Source organism: Sinohyriopsis cumingii, chromosome 4, assembly GCF_028554795.1.
Source record: "Sinohyriopsis cumingii isolate HCF-2022 chromosome 4, ASM2855479v2, whole genome shotgun sequence".
NCBI lineage: Eukaryota > Metazoa > Mollusca > Bivalvia > Unionida > Unionidae > Sinohyriopsis > Sinohyriopsis cumingii.
The window spans coordinates 140272544-140293639 of record NC_142964.1 but is presented as its reverse complement, the minus strand read 5'-3'; the positions used below and the strand labels follow the sequence as shown (position 1 = coordinate 140293639).

Genomic DNA, 21096 nt, shown 5'->3' with positions numbered 1-21096 from the left:
GATTTGATGAGATGATGTACATATTTTAATATTTGAATTTGTTCAATAGTTGCAGTTGCATGCTATAAATTGGGTCTGGACCAAACCGTCCTGATCTGTCTTGACCATACCTGTCGTTTCTATCCCATGAAATTGATATATAATATTGATACTAAGAAATAACTTTTTGTATAAAATTTGCAATTTAATTATTTTTCTTTGGAAAATAATCTTGGTTCTTTGTTAAATTTTGTATTTTGAATCCCAACATTTGATATTTCTTTGTACTTCATCGACTCTGCGATTTGTTGAGGTAGCAAGGACTGGCTATAAACTATGATGCATTAGGCATAAGTCCAATGCATTGTCTTGGTAAATTTGCAATTTATTTACTTTTATTTAGAAATAAGCCTGATTATTTGTTAAATTAGCCTAAGTTCCAGTACTTAATACTTCTATGTGACCATAGAATGGTCAATTCTTCACCGACTCAACATGGTGTTTTAGTATAATCAGCACCAGAAAAAGTTTTGATGCACTAAAGCATATAAATAATGCATTGTGTAGGTCAATTTGCTTTTTATTTGCTTTTATTTATTTATTTCTCTTTCGAAAATAAAGTTGGATTTTTGCCTAGTTTCTCATTTTAAATCATATTATTTGATACCTTTTGGGCTCATACAGTGACTCAGCCAAGTGTTTTCTAATGTAATCTGTGCCAGCTAAATCTTTGATTTATGATGCATTTATTTTAGCTTTGACAAAGAGATATATTTTAGAGAGCCACATCATTAATATTTGATATATAGGATATCAAAGGAATGTTATATGTCTGGAAAAAGAGTTATTCACCTCCTGCTGTGTTGCAAAAACAGATGCACATTACATGATAATGAAGCAACTGCTAGCGCACATCTATGGATGACTCAAGGGAGATAACTTAAAATCACAGATTGAAGACTGGGCACATTATTCTGTAGGGTTTGGCTGCTGGTTCATGTATCCAGAAATAAACTAAAAACAACAAAAAACAAAGAAGTAATTTCATTTCAAGAATCCTTTAATTCTTCTACCAAAAATATTAAAAATTAATAAATAAAATTTTTTGCCAAAATATATATCATATCACAGAACTATAAAATATGTATCTTTTTTAATTACATGCATATATCACAGCACTTACAAAGGCATAATATAAATTAACAAAATGGACGTTTCTGAGAATAGAAAATCCTGAAAATTCCACAACAGTATTTCAAGAATTGCCAAGTAAACTTTCTGTCACTAATTTATCATATTAGTTTGTATAACTGGGTCTTTTTTAGGGAACACATAATCCTTTATATCTCATCTAATTATTATTCATTTACTTAATTTAAATTTTTTTAAACATGAAGACTGTCTTTAAAACACACCATCTCCTATAATTTTTATGAACTCTTATATTTCTTGAAAAATCTAAATGTTCAAAGAGAAATGAAGAAAAGGCAATGTTATATCTCAGATCCCAAGAGTTAATTCTTATGCACTAAAAATCTTGTTATATCAGCCAGTGGCTTGTTTGAAAGTGCAAAAGTATTTGAAAAGAAATCAACATAAAAATGATCTATTATCTGAAAAGTTATAATTAAAATACTGCTTTTGTAAAGTCATGGAATTTCTCCAATTATGAACATATGTAAATCACTTTTATCATACAGTATGTCTGGTAATCAAGAATACTAACAAAAATAGTGAAATAATTTCTAAATCAAAATGGTTTTTGATAAAGAGCAGTACCGACTATAGTAAAGATCATGTAAGAGTTCAGAACCAACTATTTTGGTCATGAATGTCATTTGTTAGAATTTGATTAAACATACTTGTAAGTGGCAATTATCGACTATTTGGATCCTCATATATCCATATCCCTTGGGAAGGTCATTATTATTTACATGCTCCAAGAAGTACATACAACAAAATCAATGTTAAAAATATTACACAGACATTTTTGCATGAGGTGAATTGAAAGGTTTGATCCAGTATACTGGTAGATTGAATGTCACGCACTGTGATGTCACAGTGAAAGCAGTGCATGTGAAATAAATGTGTACAACCATATTATTTGTTACAACAGGCCCACTGTCCTCTTTTTTTTTACCCAGTTTATAACCTGGCTACCAGTCTATAGTAATCAATAACTTTCATCTCGAAGTTTTTCCATTACGTTTAAGGTGCTGTTCATTCAACAATCAGGACTGAATTGACTTTGGTCAAACTATTTTTAGTATTAAATTTTAGAACAACAATATTTAATTTAATTTGAATAAATGCACATACAGGACAACAGTGACATACACTCTACATAAAGAGAATGAATCTTTTTTTTGTCTTTAAAACCATAATACTATTAATTGCATAAAAGCTAAACAGCTTATCTTCACTCATTCCACCTTACTGACCCTATTTAATACAAGAATTTTCTATATAATCTCTTTTTCTTCTTTTCCTGATACATTTTAACTTTTTAAAAGATAACTGCAAACGGCATTTATCTACTTTATCTACAATTGAATTTTCTTATTAAAATAAACAATAAAACTTATCAATACAGGGAAACAGACAAAATATGATTACTGAAGCCAGTGATTTTTCAAAAGATATATAATATAAAAATCAACTTATGAAGTGAGTAACACAAGAACAATAAAAAGTAAGCAAAAGTATTTCCAAGTTGCCGGTACATACAAAGATGCCATTCTAATGTGTAAACAGTACATGTATAGTGCAGAGAAGAACAGGCAATTTAATATTTGTGCAACTTCAGTACAATTCATATTGCCAAATACTGAACTAGTACTATTCATATTGCCATATACTGAACTAGTACTATTCATATTACCATATACTGAACTAGTACAATTCATATTACCATATACTGAACTAGTACAATTCATATTGCCATATACTGAACTAGTACTATTCATATTGCCATATACTGAACTAGTACTATTCATATTACCATATACTGAACTAGTACTATTCATATTACCATATACTGAACTAGTACTATTCATATTACCATATACTGAACTATTACAATTCATATTACCATATAATGAACTAGTACAATTAATATTACAATATACTGAACTAGTACAATTCATATTACCTTATACTAAACTAGTGCAATTCATATTACCATATACTGAACTAGTACAATTCATATTACCTTATACTGAACTAATGCAATTCATATTACCATATACTGAACTATTACAATTCATATTACCATATACTGAACTTGTGCAATTCATATTACCATATACTGAACTACCATATATACTCGCGTATAAGCCCATTCACATATAAGCCAACCCCCAAACTGAACAGGTATAAACACTAAAAAGTGCATGACCCGCGTATAGGCCAACCTACAAATCTGAGACATCTCAAGATGTATGGGGTAAGTTCTAAATGCATTTATTTAGGCAAACTTGAATTAAAAAAATTTACATGTATACTTATCTCGAGGTTGGAGTGCATAATTTAATATTCTGTTTTCTTATTGTCTGCCTTATTTAAGTTTGTGTATAACCTGATTGAATGATGACAAGAATTTAGCAATCGCGAGTTGCTGTAACACTACCTCTCCCTTTTGTCTCGATTATTGTTTGTTTATGCATTATTGCATTGGACATTTTATATAAGTACACCGGTAATTACGTTTTTACTTTGCTTTGAAGTTGTAAATATCTAACTCATTAAAATGTAATCCCAGTATGACAACACAACGAACAAACAATATGGTTCAATGCTAATACCTTAAAAGCTGAGTTATAAGCAACCTTACACCATACCTGTCAACTTTCACGCTGGAGGAACGATTTTGGGATCGCTCCATGCCAACCTACGATTTCATAATATCTTCCAATTTTTTTATATTACCATATACTAAACTGGTACAATTGATATTACTATATCCTGAACTAATGCAACTGATATTACCATTTACTAGTGCAGCCATCTAATAAACTAGTGCAAGTCATATTACCATATACATGTACTGAATTAGTGCAATTCATATTACCATATACATGTACTGAACTAGTGCAATTCATATTATTATATACATGTACTAAGGTAGTGCAATTCATATTATCATATACATGTACTAAAGTAGTGCAATTCATATTACCATATACATGTACTAAGGTAGTGCAATTCATATTACCATATACATGTACTGAACTAGTGCAATTCATATTATTATATACAGAACTAAAATAAATTGTATAAATAGCAATAATATTTTGGATTCAGAAATATGATAATTTATGTGACTTGTGTACCACTGGAATGTGTGCAGATTCCTATCGGTGGAATGTGTGCAGATTCCTATCAGTGGAATGTGTGCAGATTCCTATCGGTGGAATGTGTGCAGATTCCTATCAGTGAATATCTGATTATCAAATCTGTAATATATGAATGCTAATAGATTATGTACGACAAATCATGCATATTTTAAATGTTAGATATATCTCTGGTGATCATTAAACAAAAAGACAATATCAAAACTTTAAAAAAGTTATTTAAAAAGCTTGTGTTATAGTAATATCTAATAAAATTCTTTGGCTAATGAAAATCTAAATTTAAAATACAGGAATGTAATAAATAATAAAAGAACAACAAACAAAACAACAAAAATCCTTCTCTGAATGCACATATAATGCCATCTGACAAGCAAATAGACATGAAAAACCTTTTTTTAGAACTGATACAGATAATTACATCTCATATTCATCAGAACTATATTTAAAAATATGTGAATATTTTAGAGTATATACAAAAATGCAATACTATCAATAAAGACGGTAAAAATGCATTAGCATATCTGGCTTCTTCACTTGATATCAAGATAATCTAGACAAAGATGCATGCACATTTATTGCACTTGTCTACAGCTGATTCAGAGATTCTAAGGTTTACACAAGAAAAAGTCGATCTGTAAACCATTTCAGTTGTTCACTTGGTAGAAACTGGCAACTGTACCATTTATCAAGTGGTTGTGAGGATAAAAGTGTTTATGTTGATCAGTTAACTGTTTCGGCTGTCCAGCTGATTGAAAGACAACTCAACTGTTGATCCAATGGTTATTAAAAAGTATGAGTGAATAAGTTGCTCGTTTAATCCGTTAGTTATCCAGCTGGCAAAGACAGGCAACTCCACAGTTAATCCATTAGTTATCCAGCTGGCAAAGACAGGCAACTCCACGGTTAATCCAGTGATTTTGAGGTTGAAGAGTGGGTAGATTGACATACAGTACAAAATTGGTAGAGTGACCGGTGGTGGATAGGTTACCTCGGCGTGCACTAGTCTTGTACACTGTAAAGAACACAATGATATATAATAGCACAGGTCATTAATTACATGTATAAATTTTTCAAGTCAGTGAAGAACAAAGAATTCACTGATATTAAATCATCTAATATATTTTTTTTAAAGTTTATAAGTAAAAGAAACTATACATATAACAAACAACAGATATAAAAACAATATTTAACCTGAAAGCATGTTTTCATAAACAAAGAAAAAATGTTTCCCTTCTCAAATAGCTTGTTTGTGGATAAGCCCACATACCAAGTTTCATCATAAATCTTTGGATAGAAGATGCAAGTAAAAGCTGGTAGCTTTATACAAAACTCAGCCAATCAGATCCTTGATCAGTTCATTAATACACATGGATTAATTGATAAATGAACTCTTCCAAGATCTTTTTGATATAAGTCTATACACCAAGATATTTTTGATATAATTCTATATACCAAGGTATGTCAGAATCGTTCATCACAAGTAAAAGCCTGTGCAGTGAGAGAAAGATCAGTTCTTTGTATGCTAGATAACCCACTTATATGCATAGATTTACCCATCAATCTGATGCATGAGTTGGTCTTTTTGTGTGTTAATATGACACGTACAAATTTATAGAACTCTACTGCTTTATTATTATAGAAAACCTAAATGATGAGAAGTTCAGGCAATCAAATGGAAAATTACTTCATTAATATGAACAGATTTTAACCATTCATGGGTTTATTTTCAATATCTTCATCAATATTGTGCAGACAAGCAAATGTCATGATAAATTCATTCTATCAACAATAACAATGACATCACCTCTCCTCTCCATAGACAAGAAATATAATTAAAAAAAGATATTTCTTTAACCTGTTCATATGCTTATCCTAAAGTTTTTCTGAGTGGTCTCCCTTTTTTATATTCACACAAATTTGTATATCTACAATTATAGCTGTACATCAACTTTATGCCTCTGGTGGAAAAATACTGTCACATTAACAGATTACAGGGCATGTATGTGAGGAATTTCAATTTTATACTTGATTACTGATGAACACTTAATATATCCAGTTTATTCTAAATTATAATTGAAATCTAATTACACAGAGAACAAGTTGACAAGATAACCCCCTTCTATGGCATTTTGAATAAATCATGGAAAGTTGGGCACAATGGCTTAGTTTAGGTGTAGAAGACAAGTTATCCTATGATGTACTGACATACAATTAGTTTGGCATCAGTTGGTGAAAGGTACTGGAATTAGAGACTGAACAAGATTTTAAAGCAATGCTGAATAATCCTGGAAGGTAGGTCTAGGCAACCCACTAACACTGCAAGTATGATTGCAGCTGGTAAAAAGCTTTCACAGTTAGAACTAAGACAGTATCTTTAAGTAATCTGTTTAAAACTCTTTAAAGAAGTAGATCACAGTAAGACAAATTTTTGGTGACAAACTCTCATCCCATAGTTCATGCAACTACACTGCAAACTGGGTCTCAAATAGTGTAACTACAGAACAGTTACCGTCTGCAGCTTTAAAAAAATGTATAAATAGCAGAGATGCATAGGCACATTTAAAGCAATGTCAAATGAACTCTTGAAGCATGTCACAGTGACTTAATCTGTAATACATGACACACTCATACTGCAAAGCTAATGTTATAGCCTGGATAGGGAAAATGAATTGATACACAGACAGCCATATAAGTTGACAGAATACAAACATAGTGATTCGAATATACTCCAGCTTCTTGAAGATGATGTGAAACAAATGTAAATATTTGCACATTAATGAAAGTTAATGTGCTCTACTGATCTAGACTGTCCAGACAAGCACCTTCTTGTAAACAATTGGACTCTTTTGGCTATTTCATCTGGCTGCATTCTGGTGTAATTGTTGTTGGTGTTGCTTTTACTTGCAAAATGACCAACTCTGAAGTCAAACAATGTAGCAAAACTCCAGTACCAATAACTCTTAATAGAAAGAAGGCCAGTATAAATATTGTCTTCTGCCATTCCAGTGAATGTACATTTTGTCAAGGGGAGATAACTTCTGCAGCACATGAAAAGAGGACTGCCAAATTGTGTTGTCCATATTGAACAGATAATCATAAAAATAATAGTGAAAGGCAAACCAACTGGACCATTTACTTCTAGTTTGCTTTAATTCAAAATCTGTGTGTGTTGGGGGTGGGGGCTTTAACAATTTTTCAAGGATTTCGTGATTGCTACAACAACACATTTAGAATGTGAAGTGTACTAGAAGAATGGTGTACAATTTGGTCATGTAAACACACACTTCCACTCGAGGTAGGACAGTAATTTCTTGATATGAGCATCTGCAAATAATGATCATAAAATGTACAAAAAAATAAAATGTACATATTTTCATTGCGATCCCGTCTGAATATTGTGATACTTATTGCATTTACAAGATTCTGTCATGACTGCTCCAGTGGCCTAAGAGTTTTGAGCATTCGCCTCAAATGTGGGAGGTCATGGGTTCGAACCCTGGCTGAGTCATACCAAAGACTTACAAAAATGGGGCTAACAGCTGCCTTGCTTGGCACTCAGCATTAAGAGGTTAGTGTTAGGACTGGTTGGCCTGGTGTCAGATGCACATCTTCAGATTAAGACTATAATATGCACAACAATCCATCACAAACTTGGAGACTAACTACATTCAGAATATTCTATCATACACTGCATTCAGAATATTCTATCATACACTGTATTCAGAATATTCTATCATACACTGTATTCAGAATATTCTATCATACACTGCATACAGAATATTCTATCATACATTGCATTCAGAATATTCTATCATACACTGCATACAGAATATTCTATCATACACTGCATTCAGAATATTCTATCATACACTGCATACAGAATATTCTATCATACATTGCATTCAGAATATTCTATCATACACTGCATACAGAATATTCTATCATACATTGCATTCAGAATATTCTATCATACACTGCATACAGAATATTCTATCATACACTGCATACAGAATATTCTATCATACACTGCATACAGAATATTCTATCATACATTGCATTCAGAAAATTCTATCATACACTGCATCCAGAAAATTCTATCATACATTGCATTCAGAATATTCTATCATACACTGCATCCAGAATATTCTATCATACACCGTGTTCAGCTGCACCAAAAAATGGCAAATAAATCCTAACAAAAAGTGTAGGAGCCAGTTGATTTCTTGGCATGTGTAACTTCACATGATGACAATAACATTTTCCAAGTTTCATGCCAATCAATGAAAACTATGTTACCAGCTGCATACACAATTCACTGCTTTAAGCTGCAAGTCAGAAAGAGCAATGACTCATAAAATCTGCATCAACAAATTGATTAATATAAGCATCTTGAAGGGATGCCATAATATTGTGTCAAGTCCCATCTTGAAGGGATGCCATAATATTGTATCAAGTCCCATCTTGAAGGGATGCCATAATATTGTATCAAGTCCCATCTTGAAGGGATGCCATAATATTGTATCAAGTCCCATCTTGAAGGGATGCCATAATATTGTATCAAGTCCCATCTTGAAGGGATGCCATAATATTGTATCAAGTCCCATCTTGAAGGGATGCCATAATATTGTATCAAGTCCTATACCAATTCATCAAAAACTGTGAATGGACTCAACACAGAAGGACAGCTGACTGGACAAGGACTCCTCAACACAGGTGGGGGTATAGAAATGTAAATACTATTTCAAAGAGAATCATATCCACATATTTAAGTCCTGACAAAAGTCAATTTTTTTAAAACAGGAAAATGTATGCCCACAAATATAAATGAAATTTGCAGTCCAATTCTTTTTCTCATGATTGAAATGGAAAACAAAACATACCTGGACATTCATAGGTTTCTTTCTCTTCAAATTCACTCTTCACACCTGGTTTTAGCCATATCTTCAGACTGATTAAGGAATATGTAGTCTGTCGATTTTTGTCACCACATTGCCTCCATGACTAAAGGGCACCTAAAACATCCTACTATATACTCACACATAAGTCAACTCAAACTCCAAACAACTGAGATCCTTATGTGCCATGTTGTTTGTTCTACTGATTACTCCAAACAAACTGCATAGACCCATATAAGCCAGTGCATTATGTAACAGCAGATCTAGGTCTGTGCAGTTTGCAGTTGGACTTGTCTTAAAAGTGATTATGTACAGTACTTGAAATACATAAAATGAGAGTCCCATGATGGTATTGATACTCCACTGGTCAAGCTTCTTTCTCATTTCTTCATGATAGTGGCATAACATTTCTATCTTTTTCAAGATGACATCTATCCTGTTCATGTCATATGGGCATATTTTTCATTCAGGACGAACCATATGTTAAGAGAAATGTTCAAATGCAAATTTCCATGCCAATATGACCAAAAATTCTGTATAAGCAAAGTGTCAACACAATTTTCTAGATGGTGTGTGTGTGTGTGTGTGTGTGTGTGTGTGTGTGTATGTCTGTCTGTCTGTATGTATGTATGTATGTATGTATGTATGTATGTATGTACATATATGTATGTATGTATGTATGTATGTATGTATGTATGTATGTATGTATGTATGTATGCATATCAGCACAAACCTGGCAATATAATGACAAGTCAGTTTAGATATCAAATGGCATGAAAAACAATGAGTAAGGCAATATCCTTTTAAAAGTACAAGATCTTGGCCTGAATGTCATCATGGGACACACCCAGGGGCAAAAAGACTGTCTATTAGGGTGAACTCATTGGTCATGTTTTACATACATGCTTATAAGTCACATCCAATTATATCTACATGATGACAGCAAATTACATAATCTCAGATCTACTGGTGGCTTATGTTGGGAGTAATCAGCAGAACCAACAACACAGACCCTGCTTTGCTGGTATATTATGTAAATAGCAGGTCAGGGTCTATGTTGTTTGCATTTGAACTGGACATATAGGTGGGTATGTACATATGTCAAATTTCACATTACACAAAATGGTTGAGATAAAAGTGTACACACCAGTGACAACATTTTCAAGATGCCACAATATACTGAATATGAAGGAGACGAGTGTATATAAACAAGACTTAAAACATTTTGGCAGACTGAACTTAAAAATAAATTCTGCTTAATATTGAAAGTAATGCTGACTACCAAAGGATGCATGAACATTACTGAGAAATGCCTTAGACAATACATTCTGCAAATGCATGAATGATATATACATACACTAAGATATTTATAATATTTTTGACATTGCTGTAACAATAAGCAACATCCAGTGGCCTGAATAAAGTACACCACTTACCTCTATTAATAATTAACTGTTTATACTGGCTTAAGTCGTGTCCAACTGCAAACAATGCAGACCCTAATCTGCCATCACATAACCTGATGTCAGATCTAGCTCTATGTTGTTTGTGCCACTGACTAGTCCTAACAAATGGCATAGACCCAGATCCAGATCACGGGTGCACTATGTAATGTCAGATCCGGGTCTGTGCAGATTGTGTTGGATCTGCCTTGAGGAAGCATCTAAGGGGTCAGTGTATCTATTTTAACCTTCAAAAGACCTTGACATAAACTTAAGAGATACAAATCTTTGATATGTAGCACACTGCCTAGTCCTTATGTATACCTGGATACTGTTCATCAAATTATATGTAGTAGTTGAAACATTACAGCTAAAATATGGAATCCAGTCACAAGATTAGATTATCCCCTGTAATAACCTTGACATTTAAGATAGCGACCTTATTATGATACTCAACACAGTCTAGTTGCAATCAAAATATATCGAACAGTTCAAATTTGCATTCTGCGCATAAAATCGCTAGTGATTACTGAATACCTGTAAACTATGGATCAAAAAATGCAACTAAAACAATGATTTTATCTCTTATTCTAGGCTGTAAAATTTAAAGGGCCGTACTTTTTTTTATCACATTGGCAAAAGTAAATCTTCACAGAAGATCGTTTTATGTACGAAAAATAATAGGATGACCAAAAAAAATTATTAAATTTTGTGTACGAAAAAATATGATAGAATTAATTATTATTTTTATGGCTTGATGGTGTACGAAAAATTAAAGGGTACAAAAAATAACATGAAATACGGTAATACAAAAAGCATGCCTGGGTAAGTTGCATAAAAAACATAAGAGGCAGTTCTAAAGCTACAGCGAGGCCACAAAAAGAGGTTACAAAAATATATTTTATACATTTTCCATTTTATACATTGTGCTGACCCTTGATTGTAGAATATGGGATGTGACTATGGTATATGACACGTCTAACCTTGTGGTGACCTTGATCTGGCTACATTATGTGACACATCTCATTATTATGCATGCCTGGGTAAAGTTAAATGTAAATAAACTTTTAAGGTTACAAGATCATTTAGCAGACAAAATGGATGGATGGATGGATGGATGTATGTATGTATAGATGGATAGATGGAAGGATGGACAGACATATGTACAATACCATATAAGATGTGCATTAAAGACAGTCATATATAAAGTTAAAAGTCAAAGACATAATGATATGTACTAATGCATGGAAATATGGAAGTGTATTCATCTATATCCATAGCCTCTCTACCCATATATTTATCCCTTTCTTTCTGTCCATCCATCTGTCCACAAAACATACTCATCTACTGACAACAAATGAATTAATTTTACATGTCAAATAATTTTAAAATTTAAATGTGTCCATGTCACATCAAACTCAAAGTGGACAGCCAGACCATGGTAACTTCCTCCATACCTGTGCTGGGATAAAAAATACTATTCTTAAAGGGCAATGAAAACTACAACTATTCAACAGAACAATCCCTATGTCATTTGTGATAGGTAGTTTTGAAATTTAAACAAGGATACAACAGGCATCTGGTCAAAGAGAATCTTGAGAAATGATTCTTCAATACATTTCTTCTTGCGACACCATCTTGCTCCCTCCATGTACAAACCACGAACGTATGCCCCATTGTTCTGCAAGGAGATTGAGTATATTGGATTCTTATAACAAACTATCAACAGAGGAACAGAACATTAAAAATGCAATTGTTCCTTAATTATGTCTGAGACTCCTCAAAAATTGTCACCTAATACGAATGGTAATAACAACAACATACTGAAATGAAATGGTGTGAAATAAACTTATGTAGTGACTGGCTCCCATGGGGTTCTGGCTATACATATCCCATTATACTGGCTCAAAATGTACTGACAGGTAAATCTGACTAATTATGACACTGTATATTCATCATTCAGCGTGTTTGTGTGGACTTATTTGCCTATCTGTTTGTGTGGACTTATTTGCCTATTTGTTTGTGTGGACTTATTTGCCTATTTGTTTGTGCGGACTTATTTGCCTATTTGTTTGTGTCAACTTATTTGCCTATTTGTTTGTGCAGACTTATTTGCCTATTTGTTTTTCACATGTTTATAGAATTTAATCTCAGAGAAGTACAAAAATGCAAGAAAAATTGACCAAGTGTTAATTAGACCTGGTTTTCAAAGATCTGATATAAAACTTTCCATATACTCTTTGTCAGATCTGCCCCAATTTCATTCAGAACCAATTCAATACTGCAGGAAGTGTATAATGAAAAAAAAACGCACACATTAATGCCACCATTCATGCAAGAGAAGTGATAATCTCTCCCTCGACAACTTGCGCACAATGGGGTCCACAAACGTAGACTGCGCTATAAGTAAGGACATGAGTTACATGTACCTCTAAAAATTTAAAAACTACTCATATACATCGAGAAAAACGCTAAAGGGGGGAGGCTAGGGAACTGGGCTATTTAATGACTGAATTCTCGTTTTACAATGATTTCAATAATAATTGTTAATAATGTGCTTTTTCTAATGACGTTCATATTTCTAAGTAAATAATATTTATTTTCAAAATGTCCAACATGTCAAAGATCAATCATTCCAGCTGGTTTCAATAACCATCACGTGTATGTGAAAACAATTGTGTATTATGTCAATGCTTTTTGTTTTGTTGATAAGTCTGGTTCCTCGAGTTGTATTTAATAGTATAATGCCAAGTCAGGAGTCCGGGTGGCCAGGAACTAGACTAACTGTTGATACATCACCAAACAAGATTCCTTTTTTCAAAAACTAGCGACATTTATTTTGTGTTCAATTAGTACAATATTGAGGTAATGATTTCACTGGAAGTAATAGTGAAACTTCTTGAGAATACCTCTAAGTACCAGCTCAGGAATTCTCGGAAACTCATTTGCCAACAATGGTCTGTATCTGTGAAACCAAGCACTTTATTTTACAAAGTATTCATTTTGCTTGGTTGCTGTGCTATCTTTGATCAGTTATGAAAGAGTCGGTGAATTTAAGTAGTTTAATTATGTTACATAAACAGTAACATTTATAACAGTGTTCGATTGATCAACTGAAGTGAGTCCACCCGATATATGACCGGGGCTGCTAGATTTTAAGTATGTAGGATTTGAATGCCTTTTAACTTTTCTTTTATTCCACCTTCTTTATTTGATTCAAAAGATATATTATCAAAACATAGTCAGCACTTAATTAAGTTCTCAGAGAAATGCTTGCAGACAGTACGGTAGATTGACACATTTTAGATTTAAATACACATTGCATTTAAGAGGAACTAACAGATAGAATTAACACAAATTTCACTTAATAAAATTATTTAATTGCCATTTAAACATTAATGTACTGCCAATACTAGGCGTGACATTTTCATTGATCAAAATTTCCTTAAATATCTTTAATTACGGTGTACTAAGAATGTCATTTAGAAAGAAAATTTAACCATTTATACGACTTTTGATTAAAAGTTGATAATTTCAAAATGTTCATTAAAATTTCCCAGTTCTATCTACCATTTTGACCATAAAATGAGCGACATGTCAATCTTTCAGTTACCAATTCTGATCATGATTTTCTTTAAGTTAAAAAAAAATAGGGATCAATTTTTGGGGTATTTTCTGGTTAGAAAAAGTGGGATCCATGCCTGACCCCACGTTATAAGCAGGCTTGTGAGTTATCATGGCGTGAGTTGTTGAGGGAGTGGTGCAACAAGTTTCTTCAGACATTCACCATCATGGGCATATTGTATGTCCAAGGGACACAATTTACTTAAAGAATCAACTAGACAACACAATAAATCATTTACCGTATATACTCGTGTATAAGCCAAATAATTTAGGAAAAAATAAAGGCCTGGAAGAAGAGGGGTCGGCTTATCCGCGGGCCAATGTGTAAACTTAACAGTTTTTAGGTCTTTTTGTTGACTGTGCATATTTTCTGATTTTTCCAACACGAAGTTAAATAAAGGTAAATATAGACTTCATAATTCGTGGGCCGGTTGGGTTTACCAGGGAGACCATGCTGAACTATAATGTACAGTACTTACACAGTGAAAAGCATGCATAACGTCACTTAAATCCTTACTTATTCCCAAACATAGATGCAGATTTTGCTTTATTCATTGTTTCAACGAAATTGCATTCTTCCAGATAACACTTCAGCTAGTTCTTAATAGCTGCTTCATTTACGTTGAATCACACGCTCTCTAGTTACTCATTTTCAATGATATAAGCAATCCTACACATTGAGGTAATATTTTCAAAAAGATATGCACATTTATTTGTACAAGGCACATAACCATCCTAATTTACTTGTTCATGAAGAGATCAACTAAGATCAACATCAATCCATTTTAGTTTGTGTTTTAGCTGAACAAACATAACTTTCCACACAATGGAAAGCTTGATGTCTCGGTGTCTCCTATGTTGATTGTCTGCGAATTTGTCTTTCGTTTTGTGACAGCAGTACAGGCCACTTAATCATTAAAACCCTGAAACTGGCTTGTGATAAGAGAGACTTTTGACTGGTAACTTTACCAGTGTAACATTACAGTCAATTCTGCACATGCTTTATTGGAGTTCTTTATTGGAGTATATAACAAGCTACATCAGATATGTTAACTCCTGTAGAGTTGATCAGATTGTCGTCATGAGTGTCAGATGGTGAATTGTACTATACCAGGTGGCTTTTCCCCCCTCTTGCCAGCCCACTGAATGTCAGATGGTGAATCATACAATAATACCAGGTGGCTTTTCTCCCCCTCTTGCCAGCCCATCTTCCAGCTGATACATAGCCATAACACAGATGAGACCAGGTGTTTGGGATTGCAACTTGACTTCACTTGTTGTTATGACCTGCAAGTCCAGTACCAGATGTTGTATGCTGTACTGCCAACAAGTTAATCTAGCCATCTGGCTGACTCAGTTATGGATACTTTGAGCAAGATTCATTAATATTATACTGTCAAACTTCATTGGTTGACAGCTCTGTCAGTTATTTGAGGTTACACCATTTCAGCTGATTAGATAAGCTGGCTGGCTGACCAGCTGACCTGGCTTTGTATCTTCATCTGGACTGTCTCAACCAGTCAGCCTAGTGCTGCCTTTGCCAGCCTATTCCAGTGGCAAGATTAGGAGTGGCTTCCAGGAATAGTCCTGGGAGCACCCTAACCAGAAGCCATGGACAATCTGTGCATATGCTAGTTTGTTAGGCTGTGGTATATACAGTATAAAAATGCCAGGTGTTCACTCATGTAAGTTTCGTTCATGGGAATGGAGCTATAGCATGTGGAGTTACAGCATTCGTAGTGATCATTCTTGAAATTGAAATTAATTGTGGATGATTTTACTGTTGTGGTTTATCTTTTTGTTTTGGTTTATTTTTTATTTTTGTATTATTGTAGAGGTAAAAATAATCATTCATTTGCGTGAATAATGTTTAAACTTAACATTCTATTTAGTGAAGAAGCGAATGTTTTATACTAAAATTATTATTTCGTCACAACAATAATTCACAGGTGATACAACAGAACATGTAGGACTTTTCTTGTTTAGAAGATATGAAAATCAAAGACAATGCAATAATCAGAAGTTCTTTACAAAAATCAGAAGATATTAAATCGAGAGGTAGGCGTGTAGCGACCCCAAAAATCGGGAGTTTTTTTCTCCCTCCCAGCGTGAAAGTTGACAGGTATGGTGTAAGGTTGCTTACATCAAAGCAAACTACAACTCAGCTTTTACGGAATTAGCATAATTTTCGAAGCATTATTTCTAAAACTTTATAAGAAAACTGAAAATTAAATAAATTACTTTTTTTAAAATACAAGTTTGCCTAAATAAATGCATTTAGAACTTAAGTCATGCATCTTGAGATGTCTCGGAGTCATGAGTCAGCTTATACGCGGGTCATGCACTTTTTAGTGTTTATACCTGTTCAGTTTGGGGGTCGGCTTATATGCAAACGGGCTTATACCCAAGTATATACAATAGTAAAACCCCATGTCCATATGACCATGTTTTCCAGATGAGAAGCAGTAATGAGATTTTTTCAAAGCTGTCTCAAGGGCACCATTTTGTCTCACTCAACCAGACTATTGTATTATCCATGAAACAAGAGAACCACAGAAGGACCAAATCTCTAATGGCAATTTTTTTTCTTCTGTAATTCAGTATAAGACCAATTCTTCTTTTTAAGATCATGTGATATTTTTTAACCAATAGGAGATTTGTGAATTTGCCATTTTGGCAGCCAGATTAGATGTAAGATGGCACCATTTTTATTTAGGACCAAAGTTTATATTGATTTTTTAATGCCATCCCTTGAACATTTCCACTATACATTTATATTATATTTACCATCTCTTGCTTTAACAACTATTTCTGGTATACAGTAAATTCCTAACTTGTACCTACCGGCTTAGATGGCACTGAGGTGTCATGGTTCATCACTTCAAACTCAAATCCTAGGTGATCAATTGGAACCTTGTATCGCCGAGCATAGTTCTGTAGGACACCTGTTAGGAATGACTGGGTGAAATAGAATCCCGAAATCCAGAACACAGTAGGGGTGCCACTGTAAATCCAGTCCTAAAGTAAAATAACAGGTATAATTACAGTAACCTTTTTTATAGTACAATTACAGTAACCTTTTTTATAGCATAATTACAGTAACCTTTTTTATAGTTAATTACAGTAACCTTTTTATAGTATAATTACTGTAACCTTTTTTATAGTTAATTACAGTAACCTTTTTTATAATATAATTACAGTAACCTTTTTTATAGTATAATTACAGTAACCTTTTTTATAGTATAATTACAGTAACCTTTTTTATAGTATAATTACAGTAATCTTTTTTATAGTATAATTACAGTAACCTTTTTTATAGTATAATTACAGTAACCTTTTTTATAATACTTAACATGGAACATGCCAGTGCAAATAACCGACTAGCAAATTCCAGGAAAATCTCTGATTTAAACTACAATATATGTGCATATTGTACTTCTTCAGGTATCATAAGAGAAAGTGAGTATGATCCATTTTAGTTTCTGTTTATTATTTTCTTACAAAAAGCTGTACTTAAAGCAGCAGTCACTGTGTCTGTAAAGTGATGAGAAATATTCTGTTGTTTTGATTCTCCAATTGAAAAGTGTACCTAAAATATATGTGGTGTACATATATGTATGAAAATTTATTTACATGAATATAAACAAAGAATGAAATTATTTCTATGTAGGAGCCCTGGGTGGCCGAGTGGTCTAAGGACCTGAGTGGCTGAATGGTCTAAGGAACTGAGTGGCCGAGAGGTCTAAGGTGCTCACCTTTACAGATCACTGACATGTCACCTCTGTCCACATGCATTCTAGCCTTTGGCTTGGCCAATGTGAGTATTCGAGAAAACTTGTCACTAGCTTCCCATGGATTGGTAGTTCTTCCTGGCTTCTTCCTCTATCATATATACTAGTGGCCATATATAGCCCATCATGTACTTAAAAGCCATGATAAACCCATGAAAACCAACAAAGTCCCTATGTAAGCAATGTACTGTGGTGTGATGATCAATCAAAACAATCAAAGATTGTTTGGAACTGCCAAATGACCAAGTGTTTAATTATGATTTTCTTTATCCAGTTATAAATGATATTTTTTTATATCTTCTTTGGAACATTTTGTTTTTATACCTTAAAAGAATTGCAACCCTAGTTGGGCCAATTTGATGACATTAGTGCATTGCAACCCAAGATGGGCCCAATTTGTTAAATTACTGCAATGCAACCCTATTTGGGGCAAAATGAATAAATTATGACTTGCAATATATTTTTATTGATCAGCTATTACATTCATCAGCAAATTAGAGCTATTCTAAGATAACCTGGTAATTCCCATACATAATTCTAACACATATGAAACTAAGCCATCTGATTGCTTGAAAACTGAAACAAAATATTTGCAAACACACCCCCCCCAAAGTTAAAAATATATCCTAGTATGACATTTTTCTTCTTTAATTTTTCATGAATTAATAAACTTTGGAATCAACCTGAAAGGTAAACTGAATAAAAACCTGTAGTTTATTACAGTAAAAAACCCTGACAAGGTGGCAGCTGATACATATGCCCCCCACCAAAAAAAACTTTCGGTTTGATTAGCTTTCCACTGTTTAAGGTGCAACCAAAAAATATGAAAATCATGGTAGAAAACTTGTATTGGCAAATCATTGGCTATCTTTAAAGGTATGCGAAAGTAAGAGTGTGCATTAATATACAAAACAGCTCTCCAATCAATGGCTGATCAGTTCAAAAGAATCAATTATTTTATCTTAAAGGTTCAACCAATTCCCAATACTAACAATGTTCATACACTCACCAGTTTCTAGCCCCAATTACATTAATTTAGTCATAACAAGTAGTGATTTGGAGAAGAAAATCAAGAGCAAAGGTCACTAAGAGTAGTGTAATATATGAATAAATAATGTAATAAACAAAAGATGTCCAATAATAACTTTGATAACTAAATGCCAGTTTTATGGCCAATTTTCACCATTAAAATACATATGCTAATAAATTTTTCACTAAACATAATGCATACTGGTTTTTGCAATTTGTTGAGACTATTTTCATTTCTTTTTATCCATGGAGTAGATTTTTCTTTTGCGTGCATGTAAGTACATTTTGCTTTTCTGTTAATCAAAATATAATTTATACAATACAGCCTTGTTCTGATGGTTTGTACAGTTATGAATTTGCAGATTTTGTGGCTGCATGGAAAGTAACAGAAAGTCAGCAAACAAAAATATAAACAACAGCAATAATTATATGGTCCCTGCCTCATATTAAAACACATTTTGGCGTAACACTCTTTTTCAACATGAGTAAATTTTTCCATTTAAAAGAGAAAACCCATATAAAGCTAGATAAAGTAAATTCAAGTGCAGAATATTTGTATCAATTAAAGATAAATTCACCTTTATTCTATAACAATGCAAATACTATAACAATTAAATATCTATACTGTAACTACATTATGTTTTACTGGGAAAAAATTATTTGACCAGTCAAACCTCATAAACCTAATTATGAGAGGTTATGTGTCTAGTCACAGATTTGTTATGTATGTCCTTGTAGTTTTACTCAAAAGTTTACAATAATTTAAACTACAGGAATAATCAGGCAACTGTTATGAACTATATCTAACAAAATTCAATATTTCCAGCTGTTCTGCCCCCCCCCCCCATATTAGAGTGGTGCATTGGCTGAATGCTGGACTCAAAACTGAATGGGTGCAAGTTCAAATCCTACCATCAGACCCTCTGGGTCAGTTACTGAGGTGTATATTTTGGGCAAGGCACTTTACTCCAACTGTCTTGGCACTAAATAACCTACTTGTGTTGCTGTGTTGTAAAGTAGCAAACCAAACCAAAATTTATTAAATGCTGGCATAGTGGTCTGTACAAGTTTTGGAAGAGGTCACTTGCTTATGGCCATATACTTGCTGTACATGTACGGTCACACTTAAATAAACGAAAAAGTCTGCATTTAAATTTAGAACTACAGTTGAACCCGGTTATGTCACCGGCCTAGGGGTTTGCCAAAAAGCGTCGAGATAACCGATGATCGAGATAAACGAAAACCAATATGGCGGCAATATAATAACATGTGCTTGAAATTTCTTTATGTACATGATGTGCGTTAATAAATGAGAATGTACATGCACGTGTTTTTGGAGGTTTTTTTACACAACAGCGTTGCCGCGATTTGTTTGATGAAGCGATCGGCATGCTATAAAAATGTACATACATGTTTGCTAACAACAAAAGGCATATGTGCACCAACTAACAGCAGAGATTTACCAGTATACAATACAAACCACCGTCGATTCTCGATACAAACCTTTATTATATTCTCCAACATTGCAAACACAAAGATCGCTCACAAAATCACAAAAAACGTGCGGGGTGTAGTTCGTTTCGTGAGACCAGGAACATCCGGATGAGCTCTACAGTTGTCCACGATCAGTGCCACCTTCCTTTTCTCTGCTTGGAACTTCCTGTCCCACTTTTTCACCCATGCACTGAATAGATCTCCTGTGATCCAGGCGCTTGGCTGGCCATCATAATCACATTGGAGAACTTTGGTCTGCTTAAAGCATCTGGGATTCTTGGACTTTCCTATAACGTAGAGCGGGAGTTTTTGGCTTCCATCCATGTTAACGTGAATATCGACCGCAATAATCGTCCTTCAATATCACACACTGTACCGTTCGTTCGTGTTAAAAAATACTTAGATAAGACGCCCACTAATATAAGATGCACCCTGGGTGAGGGGTACGTAAAACTTTGTATAAGACGTGTCTTATATACACGAAAATACG

General features: G+C 33.5%; 1 protein-coding gene across 1 annotated transcript in view; it reads right to left on the bottom strand.

Annotated features, from left to right (window-relative positions):
• Positions 1-1021: 1021 nt before the first annotated feature.
• LOC149802203 (dynein axonemal heavy chain 3-like) overlaps positions 1022-21096 on the bottom strand; it is a 281860-nt gene continuing 261785 nt past the window's right edge. Inside the window, exons 71-74 of the mRNA XM_089956614.1 lie at positions 17137-17310; positions 12239-12349; positions 9212-9272; positions 1022-5343 (exon numbers count right to left, since the gene is read on the bottom strand). Of these exons, the coding sequence (XP_089812740.1) occupies positions 5198-5343; positions 9212-9272; positions 12239-12349; positions 17137-17310 (492 nt within the window). The 3' untranslated portion in view covers positions 1022-5197. The remainder of the gene's footprint in view (positions 5344-9211; positions 9273-12238; positions 12350-17136; positions 17311-21096) is intronic.